General features: G+C 44.5%; 1 protein-coding gene across 1 annotated transcript in view; it reads right to left on the bottom strand.

Annotated features, from left to right (window-relative positions):
- Positions 1-21,975, bottom strand: part of spata20 (spermatogenesis associated 20) — a 69,241-nt gene that overhangs the window by 34,268 nt on the left and 12,998 nt on the right. The window contains exons 10-13 of the mRNA XM_080746964.1: positions 21,726-21,941; positions 20,777-20,969; positions 18,510-18,678; positions 5,453-5,661 (exon numbers count right to left, since the gene is read on the bottom strand). Of these exons, the coding sequence (XP_080603090.1) occupies positions 5,453-5,661; positions 18,510-18,678; positions 20,777-20,969; positions 21,726-21,941 (787 nt within the window). The remainder of the gene's footprint in view (positions 1-5,452; positions 5,662-18,509; positions 18,679-20,776; positions 20,970-21,725; positions 21,942-21,975) is intronic.

Here is a 21,975-nt window from a genome sequence, read left to right as displayed (position 1 = left end):
AATCGAGTCCCAGTCAGACTGTCAAAGATCAAAGGTTTGTGTCAATGTGTAAACCTGGTGTCAGCTTCTCTGGGCTGCCAGCAACCATGGCTTACTGGAACCACTGGGCTGCCACATGACTAAGACCAGCGCCACTGTTGAGGACCTGTCATCCCACTGCATTCAACACCTGATCCAGGACCTGTGCTGCATGTGCGTCATCCCACCTCTATGCGGTAGGGATGGGACGATATGAAAATTTCATATCACGATTATTGTGACAAAAGAAATTGCGATTTACGATAGTATCGCGATAATCAAAATACATTATCTTGTGGCGGAACATTTGCCAAAAAAGGAGCCCCTTAATATTAAAACCGTACTATATCGGACTTCCTAGGGGGGGGGGGGTCTCAGCCGCTCGTCTTTTCCCGTACTTTCCCGTATTTACCGAAATAAATGATTTTCATCCGAAAATCGGCGATCGTCTAACCTTCCCTAGTCACCACTCGTGCATCGATAGCTCATGGCTGGTCTGACATGAAGCAGAAGTGATGTCATGGCCCTTTCCTTCTCCAAGGCACCTTCCCCCATTCGGGACGGTTACTGTACACGAGTGCTTCTACTGCAGCCGTGCTGGGGGCTATGCTAGCGAAACTTTTCAGTTCTACTCTTGAGTCACACGTGGATTATTTGAGGGGACATTTACGTGAACGGATCGCGCACGCGAAACGCACGGGGACATAATGTGTCAGCCGAATCTCCCACTCTAAGCCAATGCAGATTGAGAATTTCACTGGGAACTGGGGTGAGTATACAACGGGGGATCGCGGTATGGTAATGGGGGATGAAGACCACGTGATATAGCGCTGGATGTCTGGTAAAATGAATGCGGTTCAGATCATAATATAATAATAGAAATTTCACGGCTAATCTACCAACAACCATTCTATTTCGGACGGCAAAGAGTTAAGCTTGTAGATCGGCTATTTTTTTTCTTCTATTAGTACCTTTTACCAATTATGGAGGGTTTAAGTGGTACCGGATATGCAGCTCGGCAAATAAAAGGTGATGAATTGATCCTAGTGCATGACGGAGGACGATATCGCGATAAATTAAATCTCCAACGATAATATCGCCTATCGTCCCATCCCTACTATGGGCTCCAATATATATATATATATATATATATATATATATATATATATATATATATAATGTAGAGTTACCGCAGACTTGAAACAATGTATCCGATACAAACGCTGTATCAGATCGACTGATCAGGTGGATATTAGAATTTTGGACTATATTTGTATGTTTAACTATTGGTAGCTAAGGTTGGATTTATGGAATATTTTGTTGTGTGCTCCTAGCACTCCCTATGCTTCTTAGGCTGTCCACCAAAAATATTTTTTTCCAGAGCCCAGAATGTTTGGAGCCGTGTATATTTATGTATGCTACTGTACAAACAGAAGCGTGATGAGGTGCTGAGCATCATTTCTGCACTGAGCCATGTATGCTTTTTAATCTGCTCGCCGAGAGATGATAAACGTTTGACTTTGGGTAGAATGCTGCGCTCATCACTGTCATTTATTTTACTCAGCCATCCAATCACAGAGGAGTAAGGATGAGACAAAAAACACAAAATATCTGCTATGCGGTGGAAACCTCCTCATACCTTGACATTTCGCCAGTGGGCTCTAACCTTTTTAGATATAGTATATTTAGAGCAGTCAACACCATATTACACGGAGCGAATGAGGACAACATTATTATTTGGTCAGGCATTGCAGATAAACTCAAGGATATGATTCAAGAAGTCACTACATAGTGGTAACAGCTTGGCACAGGCATGCACTATTTAAATTCTGTGTTGGTCCAGGGAAAAAGGGGTGGGTGGGTTAGTTTTTTCTTCTTTTCTTGTCTTGTCGTTGTTGTTTGAGTTGTTCTATGTTGTTTGTACATTTATCTTGTGATTTTGTTTGTTTTCTTATTTTATTCATAATATATTTTGTGTAACTCTTCTATATGTAACATTCATGCTTTTAATAAAATAAAAAAAGTTGATAAAAAAAACACAAAATATAAAACGTTGTCACTTCCTAAATGTACTGTACAAGTACGGTCATACTACTCTGAGATATTTTTCCTCACCAATAAACAAAATCCTAGATAGACCGGTGGGTCCGTCCTCCCTCCCTACGAGTCTTGCCTTCAAGTACTATTCCTTGTGCCGACACGGTTGGTTTGGTTTGCCTGACAACCAAAGTGTCTCAGCTGGAAAATGGGCTGTGCCTCCGAAGCGCCCTCAAGCGCTCCCAGATGGGCTTACTCGGAAGAACGCCTGGTGTTTTCAGCAGGGGGAAATTGCTTTGGTGGACACACAGCCTGACCGCTGCCCACAACCACCCCAATTTACATGATCTGGACCGCTTGCTACCCCCAGAGTTTTGGAAGTCATGATTCAAGTTCTTTTATATGTACAGAAGAGTTGAAGGGTTTTATGTTCGAATGTGTATTAATTCAAATGTACATTAATTATATACGTGTGATGTTGATGTATGAATGTTATTTTGAGCACAATTATATAGTGTAATTCTCATTTTCACTGAGAGAGAAAGGAGAAAAAAAAGGTTGATATTGTCCTATTGGCCATCCTGTTCTTTGAAATATTGGAAATGATCGGCCTTGAAAAGAATCAGACAAGTTCAGAAATGTACAAGCAGCTAGTGAAACATAAAACCCAATCCAGAGGTGGATGTGGATCAAGATGGAGTACGAAATGAAGTCTGCAAGGCAGAAGACATGATTAGAGGAGGCAGAGGCAGACTTGACAAGTTGAATCATTCAGCATGGTGCAGGAATGTGAGAATCTAGATTATAGAAGCAGATGTGGGAGATCAGTAGCCTGACACTTAGCCTGAATTCTCATTTAGTTTCACTCATCGTTTCACGTCATTCAGTCTCAAAGCCCTCTCAGTGCAGCCGTTTTCTGAGATGGGAGTGTGGCCAAAGTGGGACACTTTGGGGACAGGTTCAAACTGGATTATCCCTATCCACTGGATTGGGCCGGTTAGATTTTCAACCGAGAAATGCCCGCCTTTCTACAGTGTATTTGTTCATCTATACATCTATCTACATACAATATCTATACCCCTCCCTCCCCCAATCTGTATGGGTGCTACAATAGCAGTATGGTGAACTCAAATGCAGCCTCAATCCATTATCCTCTCCAACTATCCATCCATCCACCCACCCACTTCTTTTCTCCATCTGTCCATATCTCTTACAGTGGTATCAGTGGGTTCCTCCCATCCATCCACCCTGCCTACTGTATCTACCATCCATCTCTCACGGCCAGACTACACCAAAAAATGCTGGCATACGCACGTACTGTCCGTGAAGACGCTCGCGTATGTGTAAACGCTCCAGGCTACACCAAGGAGGGGGTATATGTGAGGAAGACCAGATAGTCTGTGTACAAAACGCATACGCGTGCTTAAAAAATAGAACCGATCCTATTTTTAGGGAATGCGTATCCGTGGTTCGCGCTATCCGTACGCCTGGTGTAGCCGGCTGAATTGATATACATTTGATCTATCCAAAACGCGCATACGCGCGCACGACCCGCATACGCACTGACGCGCGCGAAACGGCTTGGTGTAGTCCGGCCGTTAGCCCCTCTCTCCGTATGTCCCTTCTATCACTGAACCCCTCCCACCGTCCAACCATCTCTCCCTCCACCTCCCTTCCTCAATTCCATCCATCCATCCATCCGTCCGTCCGTCCGTGCATCCAACCTATCTGTTCATCTGTCCATTCATTCCAACCTTCTAGCTTTTTCAGTCCACCCGACATTGATCATTCCTTCCCTCACGCATGCATCGGTGCCCTCTGCATGTCCATCCATTCATCACCGGTCCTTCCATCTTGCCATTGCCTCAACCTTCCATCCATCACTCTTCATCTAGCTGTGCATCCTTCCATTCTCCCTGTCCATCCATCCATCCATTATTTATTCCATCTACCCATGTATATACATCCTTCAGTTCCCTCCAACCAGTGGTGTAAAGTAACTAAGTACATTTACTTAAAGGGCGTGTTTTCTTTGGGCGTGTCAAGAAAAAAAAAAAAGGAAAATCTTTGGCAATTTCTGGCTAAAATTGTTGATATGTCACAGCGCGCCCGTACTGTACCATAGAGTTATAATGTACTGTACCTACAATGTACATTCTCTTCCCATCGCCTGCAGGGTCGCACTCGCAGCCCACAGAAAGCGACTTCTTCTGCTCGCAGAGGGCTACTGGGCTAGCACTAAAGCTAAAGCTAAAGTATATGAATCTGTGAATATAAAAATTATATTTTCACACAAATCTGGTTGTTACATTCCCATTGTTCTTGAGAATATGTTTGTTTATGTTTATTTGTTAAAATGGAGTATTCGCTAAAATTCACAGAGAGGGGATGCTGCCTCTCGCCGGGCAGCGGGGCTCTAAAAGCGGGCGGCTTGCCACCTTCTTCCGTGCCACTCCCCGTCCCCGTTACTAGAGTATTTCCAATTTCCGATACTTTTACTTCTACTCCTCTACATCTTGGATCCAAACATTGTACTTTTACTGCACTACGTTTACCTGAACACTTTAGTTACTAGTTACTTTGCAGATATAAATTATAATATTATATAACATACATGAACCACTTTAGCCCTATTTTATACTTTGGATATTTGAAAATAGACGATCTACATGCTCACAACTTACGTTGTGAGCTTGTAAATTGGCATTCTTTTGGCAAACGTTCCCCAAGATAATGAATGTTGGGGATATTTTGATTATCACGATAATATTGTAAATCGCAATTTCTTTGCTCTCAATAATCGTGATATGATATTTTCACATCGTCTCATCTCTAGTGCGGACCAGGGCATTCACAAATAGTGATTTTTAGTATTCGAATTATTCGACCTCAAAGTATTGGAATAGTCGAATATTTGACAGGACTGGCCAAACTGTCAAATATTAAGTAAGCAAGAGGCGAACAATGTGAAAATAGCCGATCTACATGCTCACAACGCCTCGCAACACGAGGCGTTGTGAGCATGTTGTGAGCATTTCACAATATTTATCTGCGGAACCGAGTCACATTAAATGTAATACCTACAATTCCAAGTGCTTGTCAGGGTGGGGGTCCCCAGTTCAAATATGTTTATCTTGGGGGTCACAGCCTAAAAAGGTTTGAGAACCCCTGGTATAGAGCATTAACAAAGTCATCCACCAGAGGCACTGACAACTCATTATTATGACTTCCTATCTAGCCACGCTTTATAAACTATATATTTTTTAAAGAGAAAACAATAAAAAAAGCGAATATTCGACTTCGGTGAACAACATCGAATAGTGACTTTGATATTCGAATATTCGAATATTTGGTGAATGCCCTAGTGCGGACACATCGGCGACCTCCCTTGTCTCACCCTCTTTCAGCTGCAGCAGTATGGTGGTGTCGTTGGGGTCGGTGCAGTAGTATCCTCCGCCCTGCACGTCCCACAGCAGCAGGTCCTGGCGGAGCTGCAGCTCCTCGGCCCAGCGCAGCCACTCCGTCTCCAGCGTGGCCTCGTACAGGTCCAGCAGGCCGCGCACCACAAACGCATAGTCGTCGAGGAAGCCCGGGATGGGAGGACATCTGGAGGCAGAGAGACGGGGGTGGATGACAGAGAAGTAAATGAACCCATTAAAACTGGGAAAAGCATCCGTGTCATTTTAGTGGATAACAACAAATAATTGTACCCACTTTAACCATATTTTATACTTTGGCTATTTAGAAGGGAAGTCCTCTTGCACACCTACTAGGACAGGTGCGTCGGAACAGTGAACTTGACGATGAAAGGTCTCTTCAGACCTTCATCAGGCATGCCTGATGAAGGTCTGAAGAGACCTAAACGTTGCCTACTACATTTTCGTAAGTGAAGACAGTGTGCGAGACTCCTTTCCTCCTTTCATACTTTTGGCTATTCAAAAATAGCAGATCTAGAAGCTTGTAGATCTGCTGATTTTTTAAACATCGTGAAAGTTTCCCTGGAACAAATTATTTTGAGATGGGTGTCCGCGGCCAAATACAGATCATTTCTTGCCTTTGACATGAAAAAGTTTGAGAATCACTCATATTTTTTTCAGAAAAATGTAGAATCAGCCTCAGGTCTTAATTAAATTAAATTTGTTAAAGGGATAGATCACCCCCAAAATGTATTTTTTTTCCTATTGATTACTCACCTCATTTAGGTTTTGTCACATTCCTAAGCCACTAATTTGAGGGACTCTTTCGGTCTCCATATTTGTGTTACCATAGGGAAGCACTTCAGGCCATCAAATTATTGGCTTAGGAATTCGACAAAAACAAAAAAATATCCATGAGTTGAAGTCTCCATGGGGAGAGTAATCAACAGGAATACATATGTAAATGTTTTGGGTGAACTATCCCTTTAAGACAGTTTGGATCTAGAATTCAATGGTAGCTCATTGCCAATATTGTTTGAAAGGTTCAAACAGTTGTTTAACTAGTTCTGTTGTTGTTGTCATCATGTTTCCTCTCCACAAACATTTACAGCCCAAGTAGCTGTTTATAGGCAGTGTGTGTGTGTGTGTGTGTGTGTGTGTGTGTGCGTGCGTGTGTGTGTGTGTGCATGCGTGTGTGTGTGCGTGTGTTATCGCTACTCTGAGTGAACTTGTAAAAGTGAACTACGGATCCTGACTGGACTGGAGAGCATAGAGGAATGAGCAAGGATTTTATATGGCTACAGTATAAATAAAACCCTGGGCTTGCTTCAAAATGAGAGTCTTTTACCATCCATTACCCCAGTGAGTCCGTCTAGATTCTTTGAGCAAGACCCTAATGGAAGAAACCGCCACCAGAAACCTATTTCCACACAGGCACTCTCTAGAGGGGCGGCAGTGAGTCAGGGGTAGAGTGGTCGTCTTAGAACCCGGAGAGTTCCAGAGCGGTTCCCAGTTCGATCCCGGGCTCCTACAGTTAGTGTCGAAGTGTCCTTGGGCAAGACACTGAACCCCTAGTTGCTCCCGATGAGCAGGTAGGTGCCTCCTTTCTGCAGTGTCTATATCAGTGTGTGAATGTGTGTGTGAATGTAATGCGCAATCTCTGTAAAGTGCCTTTCCTATATTTTGGGTGGGCTTTTCTATGCATTTATTTATAGCTTATTAGTGGAGATTGACAGGAAACAGGGGGAGTGAGACGGTGGAGAGACATGCAGGAAAGATGGTCGGTGGCCGGACCGCTATGCCAGCGAGCCAGCTGGCTTCATCTTTGACAGGCTTCATCTTTGACATTTCAAGCAAAGCAGCACAATAATTAGAGCAAGGGTCTTCAACAGGGGGTCGGGGACCCCTAGGGGGTCCTCAGAGTTACCACAGGGGGTCCCCCAAATCTTTGTGTGGTAGAATCTTTTTTTGCCCTTTTCATATTAACCACTTGAACCCTAGCATCCATATTCTGAGAACTTTAGACAAAAAAAGCAGATCTACAAGATCTACAAGAGCCCTGAATTAGAGAGATAGGTCCCCTCCATTTAATGTGAGCATTAAAGCATCCCTCTCTCTATGCGCCACGACTGCTGTGCTCACTCTCACAACAGTAAATCTCCTCCCCGGGAGGAGGTGGTCAGAGTCCTTTGGCTCTGACCACAACCCTCACAGATTCCTCTGCTCTTCTACCTCATATCGGTGTCCACTGACATCTCCATCTAGAGCAGTGGTTTTAAAATGTTTTGTGCCCCGGGCAGGCGGGCACACCGATGGTAAAGTCCAAATCTCAAGGCTCAGTAGCCAAATTACAAGCTCACATCAAACGGATGGAAAAGTGTCTGTATTTCTGTGTTGCAGACAGACAGACAGAGAACATTTTCGCCAACTTTATACCGTCCGTCCCTAAAGATAAAGACTATAAACATACATCTTCCCTGTGGCTTTTGTTTGCGTTTCAACTCGCTAAAAAGCCTCTATGGTGTTCAGCAGTGCAGTTGCTTGAGATTGACTGCGTTTCAATTGGCTGTTAACATTAAACGTGGCTCATTCAAAATGCGAGAACAGACAATATGGAATTTGGAGCATAATTACAACACATATGTCTAATTTTAAAACCAAAGTTTAAAGCATATAATATAATAATAATAATAAAAAGATGGTTGTCGGGTCCGCACGGGTCCACAAATGGACCGTCCGAGACCCATGGCAATTGAAACCTATCCGACCCGCGCCCAAGGGACAAGTCAATCGGTTCTCAGTTCGGGGCTCGTGTCTTCGGTTCCAGGCAGACCCCTGCTACCCTCTAGTGTGCTGTGCGTGCGTGTAAAAATATGGTGACAACATTTCACAAGAATATTTGAATAATAATAATAATAATAATTTAATATGCCACAAAATCCCAAGGCACACTTGTCTCACAGCACATCATTTTGAGAAACCCATCTGGACAGGTGTCCGTCTGTATCCCATCCCAGTCCCTGCACTGGTATCCTCCCAGTTTCTAAAACAACCCTTCCGGGGTTTTCCCACACATCAGCCTTTGTCTCTCTATTTCCATCCGTCTGTCTCTCTCTCAGGCTGGCACCCCGTCTGGGTGAGTGTAAGGGGACGCACGGTGACAGGAGGGCAGATAGCACTGTGACAAGAGGGTGGACGGAGGGAAGGAGATAGAGACGGCCCGATGGGGACGGATAAGAACGAGGGGAAGGGATGGAGGAGCTGAAATGCCTGAGGGTTTTGAGAGGTTAAGCAAGGGTGAGAAGTGATATCTACATCCATCCTCCCCAGACAGGGGGCTGAGTCACGCAGCAAACCAGACCAAACCAAAATAATCACCAATCATCTGTTGGATGGATTTGGATTTGCCGAGTCAACGTGAAAGCATACGATCCACTACTTCCGCTGCATACGCACGCACGCACGCACGCACGCACGCACGCACGCACGCACGCACGCACGCGCCCTCTGGTTCAACCAACCTTGCTTCAGATCATACACACTCAGCTCACACAGCAGTGTGTCATCTGAGTAAGGCGACTATAGTCACTGAGACGACAGCCTATCAGTGGGTCTGAAGAGGACTTCAATGACACAAAGAGGCTCAGACACACACTGAACGCGCGCACACACACACGCGCACACACACACGCGCACACGCACACGCACACACACACACACACACACACACACACACACACACTTGGGAAATACAGTTTATTTTTCTTTCATTCACCACATGATGAACCCAAGCATCCCTATCCTGGGCATGTTGTAAATGTAAAGGTCAAACTTCTGTGGTTTCGGCTATTTTTGTGAAGAGATTTGGTGTGGATGGAAGAAAATACGGTGCCAAGTATACTGGACACCCCTGGGAGACCCCGGTCAATGAAGTATAGATGGTTTAGGTAGTTAATTGGCCATGTAAACGGCAGGGTAAAATCGTTGCATCTCCTACTGCAGTATTCTTAGGCACGGCCGGCGCTTTGCCTGCCTTGATTATTGAGGAAATAAAAGCCTTTGGGACGATGTAGGTCACATGCACAACATTGACTCCAATCATCATTACGATGGCTCTGACCTTTATGCTACGGAAGTCATTGACTGTGTTTGCCTGCGCTGGTAAATGTGCTGCTGAGGTAATGTGATGTACCGCCTCCTATGAAATAACAATGTCACAGAGAGAGAGAGAGAGATGGAGGGAGAGAGAGATAGATGGAGGGAGAGAGACACACAGAGAGGGCGAGAAAAAGTGAAGAAGGAGATTTCCCTGCTGGACTCATTAATCAGGAGACGTTGTGGTTGTTTACTTCCCCTTGGGACAGCGGAGGAATTCACATCATCACCACTTGGACACAAGCAGTCAGACAACACACCCTATATTTCCTTCTCCAATTGCTCTTGTGTGCACTAGTTTAACACTTTCGGTGCCAATCTCATCCAGGAACAAGATAAGTTTCATGGCGCTGCGGCACCACGGCCCCGTTATCTCGTCCAGAGACGAGTTACCTGGTTACCATGGTTATCAGGTAAACAGGCGCTGCTGCGGCTGCTGGTGAGCGAAACAACTTCATATCCCACGATGCAACTCGGCTGCCAGCATCAGGAAGCATGTAATCTCCACAGGTTCCTATTCATTGCTGCTGCAAAGAAACGGCTTTATCTCGGAATCTATTTCCACAAACGCCTCGAACGCGGAGAACCGCTTTTTTTAACGGCGAAACTGGGCCGTGACAATCGGCCGCGGTTAGGATTTTAGATTAGCGACCGAAAGTAAAAGAACGTATACGCCATTTTAACATCGTGAATTACCACAACATGGACACCATAGTGGCTTCTGGGGCTCTTCAAAATAAAGCGCAAGTGAATGGCGAGCCAAATGATTACCAAAATAATGGCATCCCAAGTGTTAATGTTCCTTCTAAAACGGATAATTTTAGTCCCCGATTAAGATTGGCTGAGTCCTTGGTCCGGACGGCTGGCATAGTGGTTCGGGCACCTAGGCTCAATGTAGTCAGACAGTGATTTTGCTTTTCCTGTGGCAAGGTAAGAGGAGAACTCCTTTTCATCCGGTGCATGTGCAAGGTTTTACAAATCACTCTTTTTCTTTTTGTAAAGATTTGTTTTGGGCTTTTATGCCTTTATTCGAATCGATAGGACAGTAGACTGACAGGAAGCGGGGGGGAGAGATGGGGAGGGACACGCAGCAAAGGCCGTCCGGATCGAGAATCAAACCGGCGGTGACGCCAACAACGCCCACGTGGCAATGCCTATGTGGCACGTACCTAGACCAGTAGGCCAGAAGGTGCCCCTTACAAATCACTTTAAAAAATGTAGGTACCAAGATGCCTACGGTTCGGTATCTTCCATGCATCAAGCCTGTTCCCTCAGTTTATTAGGCTTGGGGTTAGGATTAGGCTTGGGGTATGCTCCCTGCACAGCAACTTCATTGTTTATGCAGGGTGTCACGAGAACTACTTTTTTTGTGGTGAAATTGAATTTCTTTTTAATGAGGACATGTCTGTGATTTCTATTTAGAAAATCAATACGCCTCAAGAGGCCATGGTTTGCCATGCTTTTAGAACAGCTAAGAGGGTCGGAGACCGCATCGTACCTCACTACGCCTCTTAGATGTTCTAAAATCCATGGAAAACCATGGCCTCTTGAGGCTTATTGCTTTAATCTCCTACTTATCAATTCACTTCTAAGTGTAAAGATTGACCCAAATAGACCCATAGTTTTGGTGAATCTCTACACTTTCAGCTATAAATGAAGACTGATTTTACTGTGCTCTTTATCTTTGCTTTTTTTAAAACATTCTTCTGCATTGTAACTTTTGCACTCTTACGTTTCTTTATTTCTAATTCTTATTTTTTTTTTGTTTTGTTTATTCTTTTTATATTTTTATAAAAACCTTTAAAATGTTTATCAAGACTTTTTGTTAATCAATTTGAATTGCCTTGATGTTGAAATGTGCTATGCAAATAAACTTCTACAAGCATTTTCACATGCAATATCTGCACTTTCTTATTTGATTGACTCATCATGTGCAATATATCAACAAAGAAGGGCTTGGATGCATTCACACTCTGCATATCATTGCATTTGCCCAGTCAGTTTGAGCCTGTTGCTTTAAGTGGCAGTGGCTGAGAGCTGAGAGTGTGGGGGCGTGAGGGGGAAGGAACAACGGCGGTAGATCATAACAAAACAGTGTGTGTGTGTGTGTGTGTGTGTGTGTGTGTGTGTGTGTGTGTGTGTGTGTGTGTGTGTGTGTGTGTGTGTGTGTGTGTGTGTGTGTGTGTGTGTGTGTGGTAATGGCTGAACGGGGTGGGGAGAGATGAGTCTGGAGGAAAACAAGAAGCAAGAAGTGCCTAAAATGTCACGTATACCTAAAATGAACTGTTATTTGGATACTAGAGAGATGGAAGTGTTACAAACACCACTGAGAGACCACTACACAACCAGAGAACTAATCAAAGAGTTACAAAGTCGAGCGTTAGCCACCACAGAAGAACTAACTAGAAATGCACTCTGTCGAGGTGCCAACTTGCGCAGGTGCCATGAGGTGCACTCACCATTGGCATCACCGCTTCCAAAGCAAAACTGAGATATTATGACCAATGACATCACCAGGAATACTGGACCCTCATTGCCTGTTAATGATGACGTTGCCAGAGATGATTCGGTCTTAAACAAGAGGAGACACCGACATACATACTGTAGTACATACATATACATACTCAGCTGATCGCAGTACTTACACGCTCTGCTTGCGCAAGTAACAATCCAACAGAAGTCCATTCATTTTTTGTTTGCAAGTGTGACTCTAGGCCTGTCACAATTATTACATGATGGCCTAATCGCAAGTATTTGAGGTAATCGCAAAACCTTTTTAGATAATCGTCATAATCATTTCCATGTTGAAAAATATTAATATATTTTCAAAAATAATTCCAAAATAGACCTACTGTACAAGCCCAGAACGTGTCACAATGTGATGCGTTTTGAGCTTGTAGATCGGCTATTTCCACTATTCATGTTTTTTTTAGTATACAGTTGAATTATTCAAGTTATTTATCATATCTGCCCAGGCTGTACAGCTTTTGTTTACGAAGCCGAAAAAAGCCAGACACATTTTTATTCATTATGTTACAATGTTCAGTGTACCAAGTGTATCAAGTAAAATATCATAATCGTGACAGCCCTACAGTATGTGACGAGAGAAGGTCCAAGTGCCACAGAGAAATAACAGAGACGTTATTTGGACATGATGCCTCTGAATACAGTGAGCAGGGAGGACTTTAGTCTCAGAGTATCAAACGAATTGGACCGAAGATACCACATTACATCACAGAATCATTTTTTGTTAAACTTCAATGTTTAACAATCTGCAAGGCTGCATCTTGCCATCGGTAAGTGTTTGAATGACATGGGGAATAAATTGACCTGTGTGTGACTGTGATGTTAATTAAGTAATTGTTTATTGTATTTTTATGGTCATGTAAATTGAGTAGGCCAAGTTATTAATTATGCCCATTTTATTACCTCTTTCAGTGAGAGGAGAAGGGAGGACGGGACTGGACGGGACAGGAGGAGACTAGCATGTTGCTATTTGCTGTGACGCTCAATGCTCTGGGCTTTGATTTTATGCTCATGCGCAGGCACGCACGCACGCATGGATACAGTTACGACTAATTCATAGCGAGAACACTAAACACTAATAGTTGACTTTAAAGTTATACCATGTAACTTTTTTTATAAAACAAATCTTAAAATTGTCCTAACTGTTAAATCGCTAAAGTTTTAGAACCCCTACTCTGTTATTTTCAGCTTCTGAAGCCTTCTCTTTATACGTTTTCTATGAGTTGTGAGGGGGGGAGAATTTCCCGGCAAAATTATGTCATCTCCCACATGATACACTACCGGCCAATCACAGCGCCGATCATACACCACCGGCCAATCACAGCGAGTCTTGCTGTCTCTAAAGGAAGTAGCTTCCCTCAGCAACTGTGTTTACATTGGTGAAGGAATCTTGCTTGCTACTCCCTCAATCCTGGTCTAAAAATGATGGGAGACGGGCTCTACGGAATCGTATCGGCGAGGCGGAGGTGCTCGTGACGGCCGCGGGGGTCCGAAAAAAGCAATACCGCTACTGACCACTAGTTGAGCAGCTTCCACAGTACAGCTTTAACCAATTTTCTGTATATTTTCTGTATACTTACTTATATTATACTCGTGCAAATTGTCATTGCCTAGAAATAGGCTAGTGCATTGAATGTATTTGTATTCAGTGTTTGCATGCATATGCATAGGCCATTCATTGTCTGGGGTATACTGTAGGTTGAACAATCACATTTCGACAATCATGGCCCGTTTTGCAAAAGATACCACAAAGTTCTGTCAATTAGATTCACACTGAGGGGCCAAAAACTAGCTACAAATGTCACTGTTTGTTGTTGCTGTTCCACCAAATTAGGCACACATGATCTCAGGAGTCCTGTGACAATGACAAACAGGGTTTTGATACCGTTTGCCTGTAATTGCCTTAACACATTTGTGGGCAGGAACTATTTCTTCCAACAAAAAAAAGGGGGATATCCAATCATACCCAAATTGGAGTAGAGTGTTAGGGGGACCTCTATGGAGCGCACCTCCAACATCATTTTCAATTCTGCCCATACAGGGCATGAAACAAAAATGCTCGCGCCATCTGTGGTATAAACTCTAATCTAATCCCCCGCAGATTCCTCATGCCCTGACAGTGTTCTGAGGAGCGTACTTCTCTAGTTCCTGATGGTTCCATAAAAGACCAATCCACAAAGACTGTTTGTTTAAATCAGTTCTGATTTCGGAGTCAGCCTTGAACATCCTCTATTCCTTCAATCAAAACTTCTATTGGCACATGGTCATCATGTGTTCATCATGGGGCGCAACACCATAGCAACATGTCAACATCATCTGTGCTACCTGTCTGGGGTCTTAAAAGTTCCATGTCTGAGGTCTTTACCCTTCAGCTCCCGGCTGCCAAAAGAAGTACTGGTACTGCACAGAAAATCCATGGCACCAGCTCCATTAACCCAGATAGTTGCGGCACCAACCATTCCTCCTGGTAATTTAGCTGGTGGCCCATATGTGCCTGGCATGACAGAGTGATTTACCCAAGTATATACGGCTCCAAACCAGGCCTGGGGAAAAAAGTGCCTTGGTAAGCATTCTCGCTGCTGACACCATCATGAATCTGACAAGTATGAATGAGAGGAGGTCTGTGGAACAGGGCCAGTGTGTTTAGGTTTGAGTGTGCACGCGTGCTGGGCCCTGTGCGTCCGTAAACCACGTTTCATCATGCATGTTCGTGTGGGACTTCCTGGAATATTTTCCTGCTGATTCGGTGGCATTTTGCACTCGCTCATTCATGGTAACTAGGACAGCGCGCTGGTAGTGGAAACACAACCAGGCCAACCTGGAGAAGAGGAGTGTTACACAATCAACACCAGGGTGCGAAGGTGTGTGTGTGTGTGTGTGTGTGTGTGTGTGTCAGTGCGTGCGTGTGCGTGCAGGGTTGGGACTGTCTCCTGAGCCTGCTTAGAGTCACTCGTGGGCAACCAGCAAAAATGTATAGTGTTCACCAGGTTCCTGCTATACCTAATATTGGAGTGTGCATATTACAGTAAACCCTGCAATTTGTATAAGTTATTCTTTCGATCTCACTCGATTTATAGAGAATAAAATGACACAAACTAGACGGGATCTTCTAATCTGTGATGTCAATAACATACAATACCTGGGGAAACTATTAACACCTTGTAGATGTCAATAACATACGTGTACCTGGGGGACACTATTAACACATTGACCGCCATTTTAACATACCTCCGTACTCCCACCTGCCATTCGTCTCCATAGACTTCCATGTAATTGGGTGTGCACGGATCATGCACACCCATGCCTAGATAATGCACCACGTGTGTCCACATTGCTCACAGCTTTCAAACAAAAAAATCCGAATGGAAATCCGTTCAGGCATTCATGAGATAACAGCCACTATGTTTAACAAAGATGGCTGCCAAAATGGCTGCCATGCTTGAAAGATGGGGTTGCTATGGGGGTTAAACATGCAATTTCGCGATTGCTATCATGCCTACTCCATTTTTTGGGGTCCAACATTTTTTTTGAAAAAAAAATTTTTTTGAATTCTTTTTTTTTTTTTTTTTTTTTTTTTTTTAAATTCTCGGGACTATCGGGCCTGGCGGGGAGAGACATTGGAATAATCTCGGGACTATCGGGCCTGGCAGGGAATGAGTTAACACCATCTCTGAGTTTCTGTGCTCATATTTAGAATAAAGGATATACCGCCAGGGTTTTTCATCCATGTATTTAACTTGGCTCTGTGTAACACAGTGATGTCATTACGTGCGCATCCCGCATCAAAAACTCATTCAAGTCGCCCAGGGACTCATTCATGTCATGGTCCTGGGGTCCCGGGGATGCGCCTCCATTGGAGTCCATGTTAAAATAATTTACCGGGTCGCGGTAAAGGAAAAACATTTTAAAATTCCACAGACACCACCATTGTTCATGGGTGAAAGCATCCTACTTTACCCTACGTTAACACAAATAAAATCCACGTAGAAAGTCTTAAACAGGCGATAGAAACGTCAATGTTTTGATTCCACCGACGTCCGACGCCATTTTGATCATCATCACATGAAGCATGTACAAGTCTCTTTATTCATGGGCACTATTTACTATTTCAGTTTTGTAAACTGCCATGTGAGTATAAACAAACAAACCGCAATGTGTTTAATGCAATGCAACATTTTTCTTTTTGGCTGCTAAAAAGTTTACCAACTCAGGAGGTATCTTTGCCTGGTTAATAAACCAGACCGAACACAACACCACCCCCTGGCGGTAGTGGTGTTGTAGTACGGTCTGGCACCGTTCGATTGAGATTCTATTTCCTCAACCAGCTTCAAGGGTTGGCCAATCATGGTTGTATGCTTGGGGCACGTGGTTTCTGTAGGCTTGGGGCACGTGGTTTGGGGCAATGACGTAGAAATGAAACCTCTTCCTGAAATCCTAGACTTTCTTCCCAAAACGAAGTGTGTGATAGAGGCTGGCAACGCCAGGCAAGAGGTATCTTTAACACAAGGAGAATATGGGTCTGTACTCTGTATCCCCATTAAATAAGCCACAAGATTTGTGAAGCCTTCATCTTCCACATTAGAGATCAGCAGCACATTCATGGCAATCAATTTAGAAAATCCGTCGGTCAAGAGTTTGTCCAACTTTGTCAAAGTGAAAGCCCATATTGATGTTTGCTGTAAAGTAGCTTGGCTTGAACTGATTGTTGAACTGTGTGGAGTTTGCATGTTCTCCCCGTTCTCCTAGGGTTGATACCCTCACAAAAACATGCACGTAATCCTGGTCTCAATAATGCCTCCCCCCTGGCCAGCCTGATGGAGGGGAAAGGAACTGGTTGGAATAATGTGTTCCTTCCACGCGCTACGTCCAAACCAGGGAAATCTCCACTGTCAGGTGAAAAGAAGCAACTTGGACTCCTCATGCATAGAAGGAAGCATGAGGTCAGTCCGTTGTCTCCCCAGGCATGGCAGAGGGAGAGCAGAGCCCAGGATTACATAGGCAATTGGCACTGGGTGAAAAAATGGGTTACAAAATTGTGGGATAAAAATTATAAAAAGAGGGCTTGAACTGATTGTGATCAATGTTTAACCCATTAAAGGGCCATTTATAGTTACGTATGGTTGATTTTGTGTACGTTTTGGGTGAGGAACTACGTACGGTAATCGCGTCGCCATGCATAGTAGACATGCACGTTATTTATGTTCCGACCCGCTCTCCGCTCCAATTCTGCTCCCGTTTTGGCCGCGCACCACATGAAGGTGGTTTTCACACGTGTAAAAACCTTAGCATTTAGCCAAAATATGTAGAACCACAGATTTTGGACCCGCCGTGATGTTTGGTATAAATAATACGTGGTAACAGTCTGGAGTCTGGACTCGTTCTGCTGACTGTCAGCACTCAGCAACGTTATCGCGGAAATGCAACTCCGCGAGGGTACAAATTTAAACACATGGATGCGGACCCGGAGTAATTATAACAAAACACACGTACACACCCGCTCATATATTGAACATAATCCAAGTAATAAATGAGCCGCATCATCATCTCTTCTTGTGACTTGTGTGCCTCGCTGTCTGTGCTGATGACTGTTGTTGCGGTGTGTGTGTGTGTGTGTGTGTGTGTGAGTGAGTGAGTGAGTGAGTGAGTGAGTGAGTGAGAGAGAGAGAGAGAGAGAGAGAGAGGTCGAGGCGTCCTCTTCAAGTGGTTGTGCGACCTTTTCCGTTTCTTGATAAAATATAATTTATTATTGGGACACACAGTTTGAGAACCGCTGTTAGAGCAGAGTTAATTTCATCACAACTGCGCCTATGTTTTATAACGGTGGCCGTGGGTACTTCTTCTACGGATACATCTTGTACGTTCAGTCCGTCCAGTTGGGAGCTGTCCGTAAGGGTCCGTATACGGAGATAAATCATCCGGAGTACGGAGGCGTGGGAGACAGACCGGACAAACCGGACGAAATTTAACTCACCCTCCGTTGCTTATGTATTCCTGCGGTTCTTATGTACTACTATGCATGGTACTTAAGACCTGTCGTTGAATATTTTGACCCGATTCTATAAATGTCTTCTAAATCGTTCTTCTAAATCAGTGGTTCTTAAACTTTTTCCATGTCAAGGACCCCCAAAATTGCATGTATTTGGCCACGGACCTCAAAATATTTTGTTCCAGGGAAATATTTAAGTTACAAATGTTAGCTTTAAAAGATACATTCAAAGATTTGCTTTCATGATTTTTCAAAAATAGCAGATCTACAAACTCGCAGCTTGTATATCTGCTATTTTTTAATAGTGAAAGCATAAATTATTGTTTTTTTTTATCTAGATGAATAAATCTAGTCTCTCCGTCTGCTCTTACATTTGTTCCACCTCCATCTGGTCTCCACGGTAGCAGGATCGGAGGAGAGTTTGACGCTCTGCGTCCCACAGGTGCTCCTTCAAGAAGTTGGCAGCCTGAACCGCTCTCTCCAGCAGGGCCTTGTCCCCGAGCACAGCCCCGACGCGTGCATATGCCGACAACATCAGACCTGCGGGTTTGGTGGTGGGCGTGAGGGGAAAGGGGCGAGAGACAGAGAGAGAGAGACAGCAGGGACGTGCAGAGAATGTTAGAGAGGCAGGGGCTGAAAATGTCTAAAAGGGCATTTTGGTGAAAATATCGAAAATACATATTACAGACATACAGCTATATTTTCGGTGCTTGATTTCTACACAGAGAGGGAAATTCTTTCAACATAAGATGCTGCATTCACGTTCAGGAGAGTTTGGACAAGGCAATTCTCTTTTATGCCGCCTTCAGGTATGGCATGGAAAGAGGGGCATTTGCATTTCTTTCACCATACTGGTAGTAAAAAACGCATTTATGATCTGGAAAGGGCGCCATTTACAGACGGATAAAAGGGCAGGGGCTCAAACCCCCTTTGATGTCTATGTGAGCACGTGCCTGAGAGACAGACAGATAGAGGGAGAGTGTGTGGGTGAGAGAGAGGTTACAGCATATTACACACATAGTAAGCATGGCGTATCTATTAGTTTTGCTCAATATATCCTCTTCTGTGGTACCAATAGGAGCTGGCAGGGACGTGCCAGCTCGGTTTTCACTCCCAAGCTTTGAAGTTTACGTCTTACCATCTCTCTCTCTCTCTCTCTCGCTCTCTCTCTCTCTCTCTCTCTCCATCCCACCCTCCATCGTGGGTCTTTCATGTCGGAGCCTAGTGAGGGAGCGGGCGAGACTTCAAAGTGCCGCTGCAGAGGACAGGTGATTAATGGAGGGGTTTCTTCATTAGGGAGGAAGAGGAGCCTCTCGCGTCTAATTGGAATGTTCCTGAGATCGCGGCGCTTCGTTACATCACTAACACCCTCTCAGTCTTTAGACGTCAGCGCCGGAGAGCAGTGTGTGTGTGTGTGTGTGTGTGTGTGTGTGTGTGTGTGTGTGTGTGTGTGTGTGTGTGTGTGTAGGAGAGAGACAATGGGTGTGAGAGATAGGAAGAAACACTTTGGGCCCTATTTTCATCCATGCCTAAACTCTTTTTGCCATTTACTATTTTGAAAAACATTTTTTATATTTCAAATAGCTGATTTACAATAGCTGAATAGCTGATGTCAATGTAGATCCTCGATTTGAAGTCTTCTAAATGTTTTTCAAAATGGTAAAGAAAAAGGCAAATAAGTTCTGCGTGTGTGTGGAGGAGGGTGCATGCCTTTGTTTTCATTCATCACATCTGATAGCACATACTAAACCAGTAAGACTCCCTAATCGGGAGATAAGCGACCGCCAGGTCACCCTGGTCGCTCGGGGGCCGAGTTACGGCATTTTATGTGAGCTGCAGTGGCGGGGGTCCACTTTTCCATCCGTTCTGGAGCACCAGGAGTCGGTGGTACCCGGGAATTGACTGACTGACAGCTAATGGAGGTTTTGATAGTAACTGTGACCAGACGGTCTCAACAAACAAGGATCCAAGAGGGTCTGTGTCCCTTTAATTTTTGATCCCATTTATTCTTCTATTCGTTTTTACGACAACGTTTATCTTAAAGCTACTCTGAGTAGTCTTTTAATGGATTGAGTGGGGATTCAGGAGACACTAGACATTATCAAGTGGGGGCAACAAAGTCTCCTCATGAACAGGGGGTCACAAGGAGGGGGGAGAGTGGGACTTAGTTACTAGGGCCCAAGGTGGAGGGGCCTTCATTATTTTATAATTTAGCTATTGAAAAATAGCAGATCTACAAGCTCACAGCGCAACACCGTGTGCCGCGCTGCGGGCTTGTAGATCTGCTATTTTTTAAACATCATAAAAATATGTACAAATCTTTGAATATATGTATTTGTTTTAAGCAAACCTTTTGTAACTCAAATTTTGCTTCTGGGGGGTCCCTGGAACTAAATATTTTGAGATCGGGTCCATGGCCAAATACATATCATTTTGGGGGTCCTTCACATGAAAAGGTTTGAGCACCACTGACATAGAAACATAGGTTTTTATAATATTCAAAGACACACATTTTCACAATTTTTCAAAAATAGCAGATCTACAAGCTCGCAGCTGTGAGCTGTGAGCTTGTATATCTGCTATTTTTCAATAGTTTAAGTACTCAGGGCCCTGCTCATGAATGCTAATTCCTCCTTACCGTTCCACGAGGCCAGCATCTTGGTGTCCAGATGGGGGCGAGGCCGGCTCTTCCTCACCTCCGCCATCTTGGCCCTGGCGGAGGCCAGTAGCTCGTTAACTTTCTCCACGCTGATGCCGAAGTGTGCAGCTGTCATCTCCGCAGAATAGCGCGCTATCAGCACGTTCTGGCCCTGCAGTTCCCCATGGGGGTCCTAGAAACATGCAGGGGAACGGAGAGAGAGGTAATCACTGAAATAATTAGAATACAACTGACACTTTACCGCTTCATAATCGCATTGTTTTTGTATGTATTTCAACTATTCAGCTGCATTGGCACATTCGGAACATGAATGGTTCTCAGTAAGTGGATGGCCAAGCATAAGTTTTGTCAAACTTAGTGTATACAGGCCCAGATTACTGGCGTAGTGGTTCAGGCACCTAGGCTGGTAATCCGGGATGACAGCGTGTCGCTGGTTCGAGTCCCGATCCCAACGACCTTTGCTGCATTTCATCCCCCGATCTTTCTCCCTAGTGTTACGACCGTAGGTCGCAGTTTAGTATGTGAACCATCACAACTTGACCGTTTCTCTGTCTATCTGTCTCTAACACCTGACACTGTGGTTCCCCTGACACATCACTGTGAGATCACTGTGATGTCAGATACTCAGAGCAGGGATCTCCATATATGGGCATAAAAGGCTGACACATCACTGTGACATCACAGACGACCTCACCCTTTTTATGCATATACTTTTTTTTGGTAGATCGGTGTATGACAACGACAATCCACTATGAATCCACACACACACACACACACACACACACACACACACACACACACACACACACACACACACACACACACACACACACACACACACACACACACACACACACACACACACACACACACACACACACACACACACACACACACACACACACACAATGAATCAACTGACAGGCACCTGGTCAAAATCAACGTTGCCTTTCTCCTTGACTCCATAGTGCCGTTTGAAGATGTCCGCCAGCGTGGCTCCACCGGTGGCTCCCTCCACCACTTTGTCAGGCAGAATGTCCCGCACCTCCGAGGCCGTCCACACACAGAAAGCCCCCTCTCGTTTGGCTGGGCCCCCCGACGCTGGGACGGAGTCCGCATCCTCTCCGCTGTAGAAGCCCCCGGACTGTAGCACCCAGGGGACAAGAGAGAGGGGGAGG

This window comes from Nannobrachium achirus, assembly GCF_963921795.1.
Source record: "Nannobrachium achirus genome assembly, chromosome: 18".
Taxonomy (NCBI): domain Eukaryota; kingdom Metazoa; phylum Chordata; class Actinopteri; order Myctophiformes; family Myctophidae; genus Nannobrachium; species Nannobrachium achirus.
Note: the sequence above shows the minus strand (reverse complement) of the source record. Positions and strands in the feature narration are given on the sequence as shown.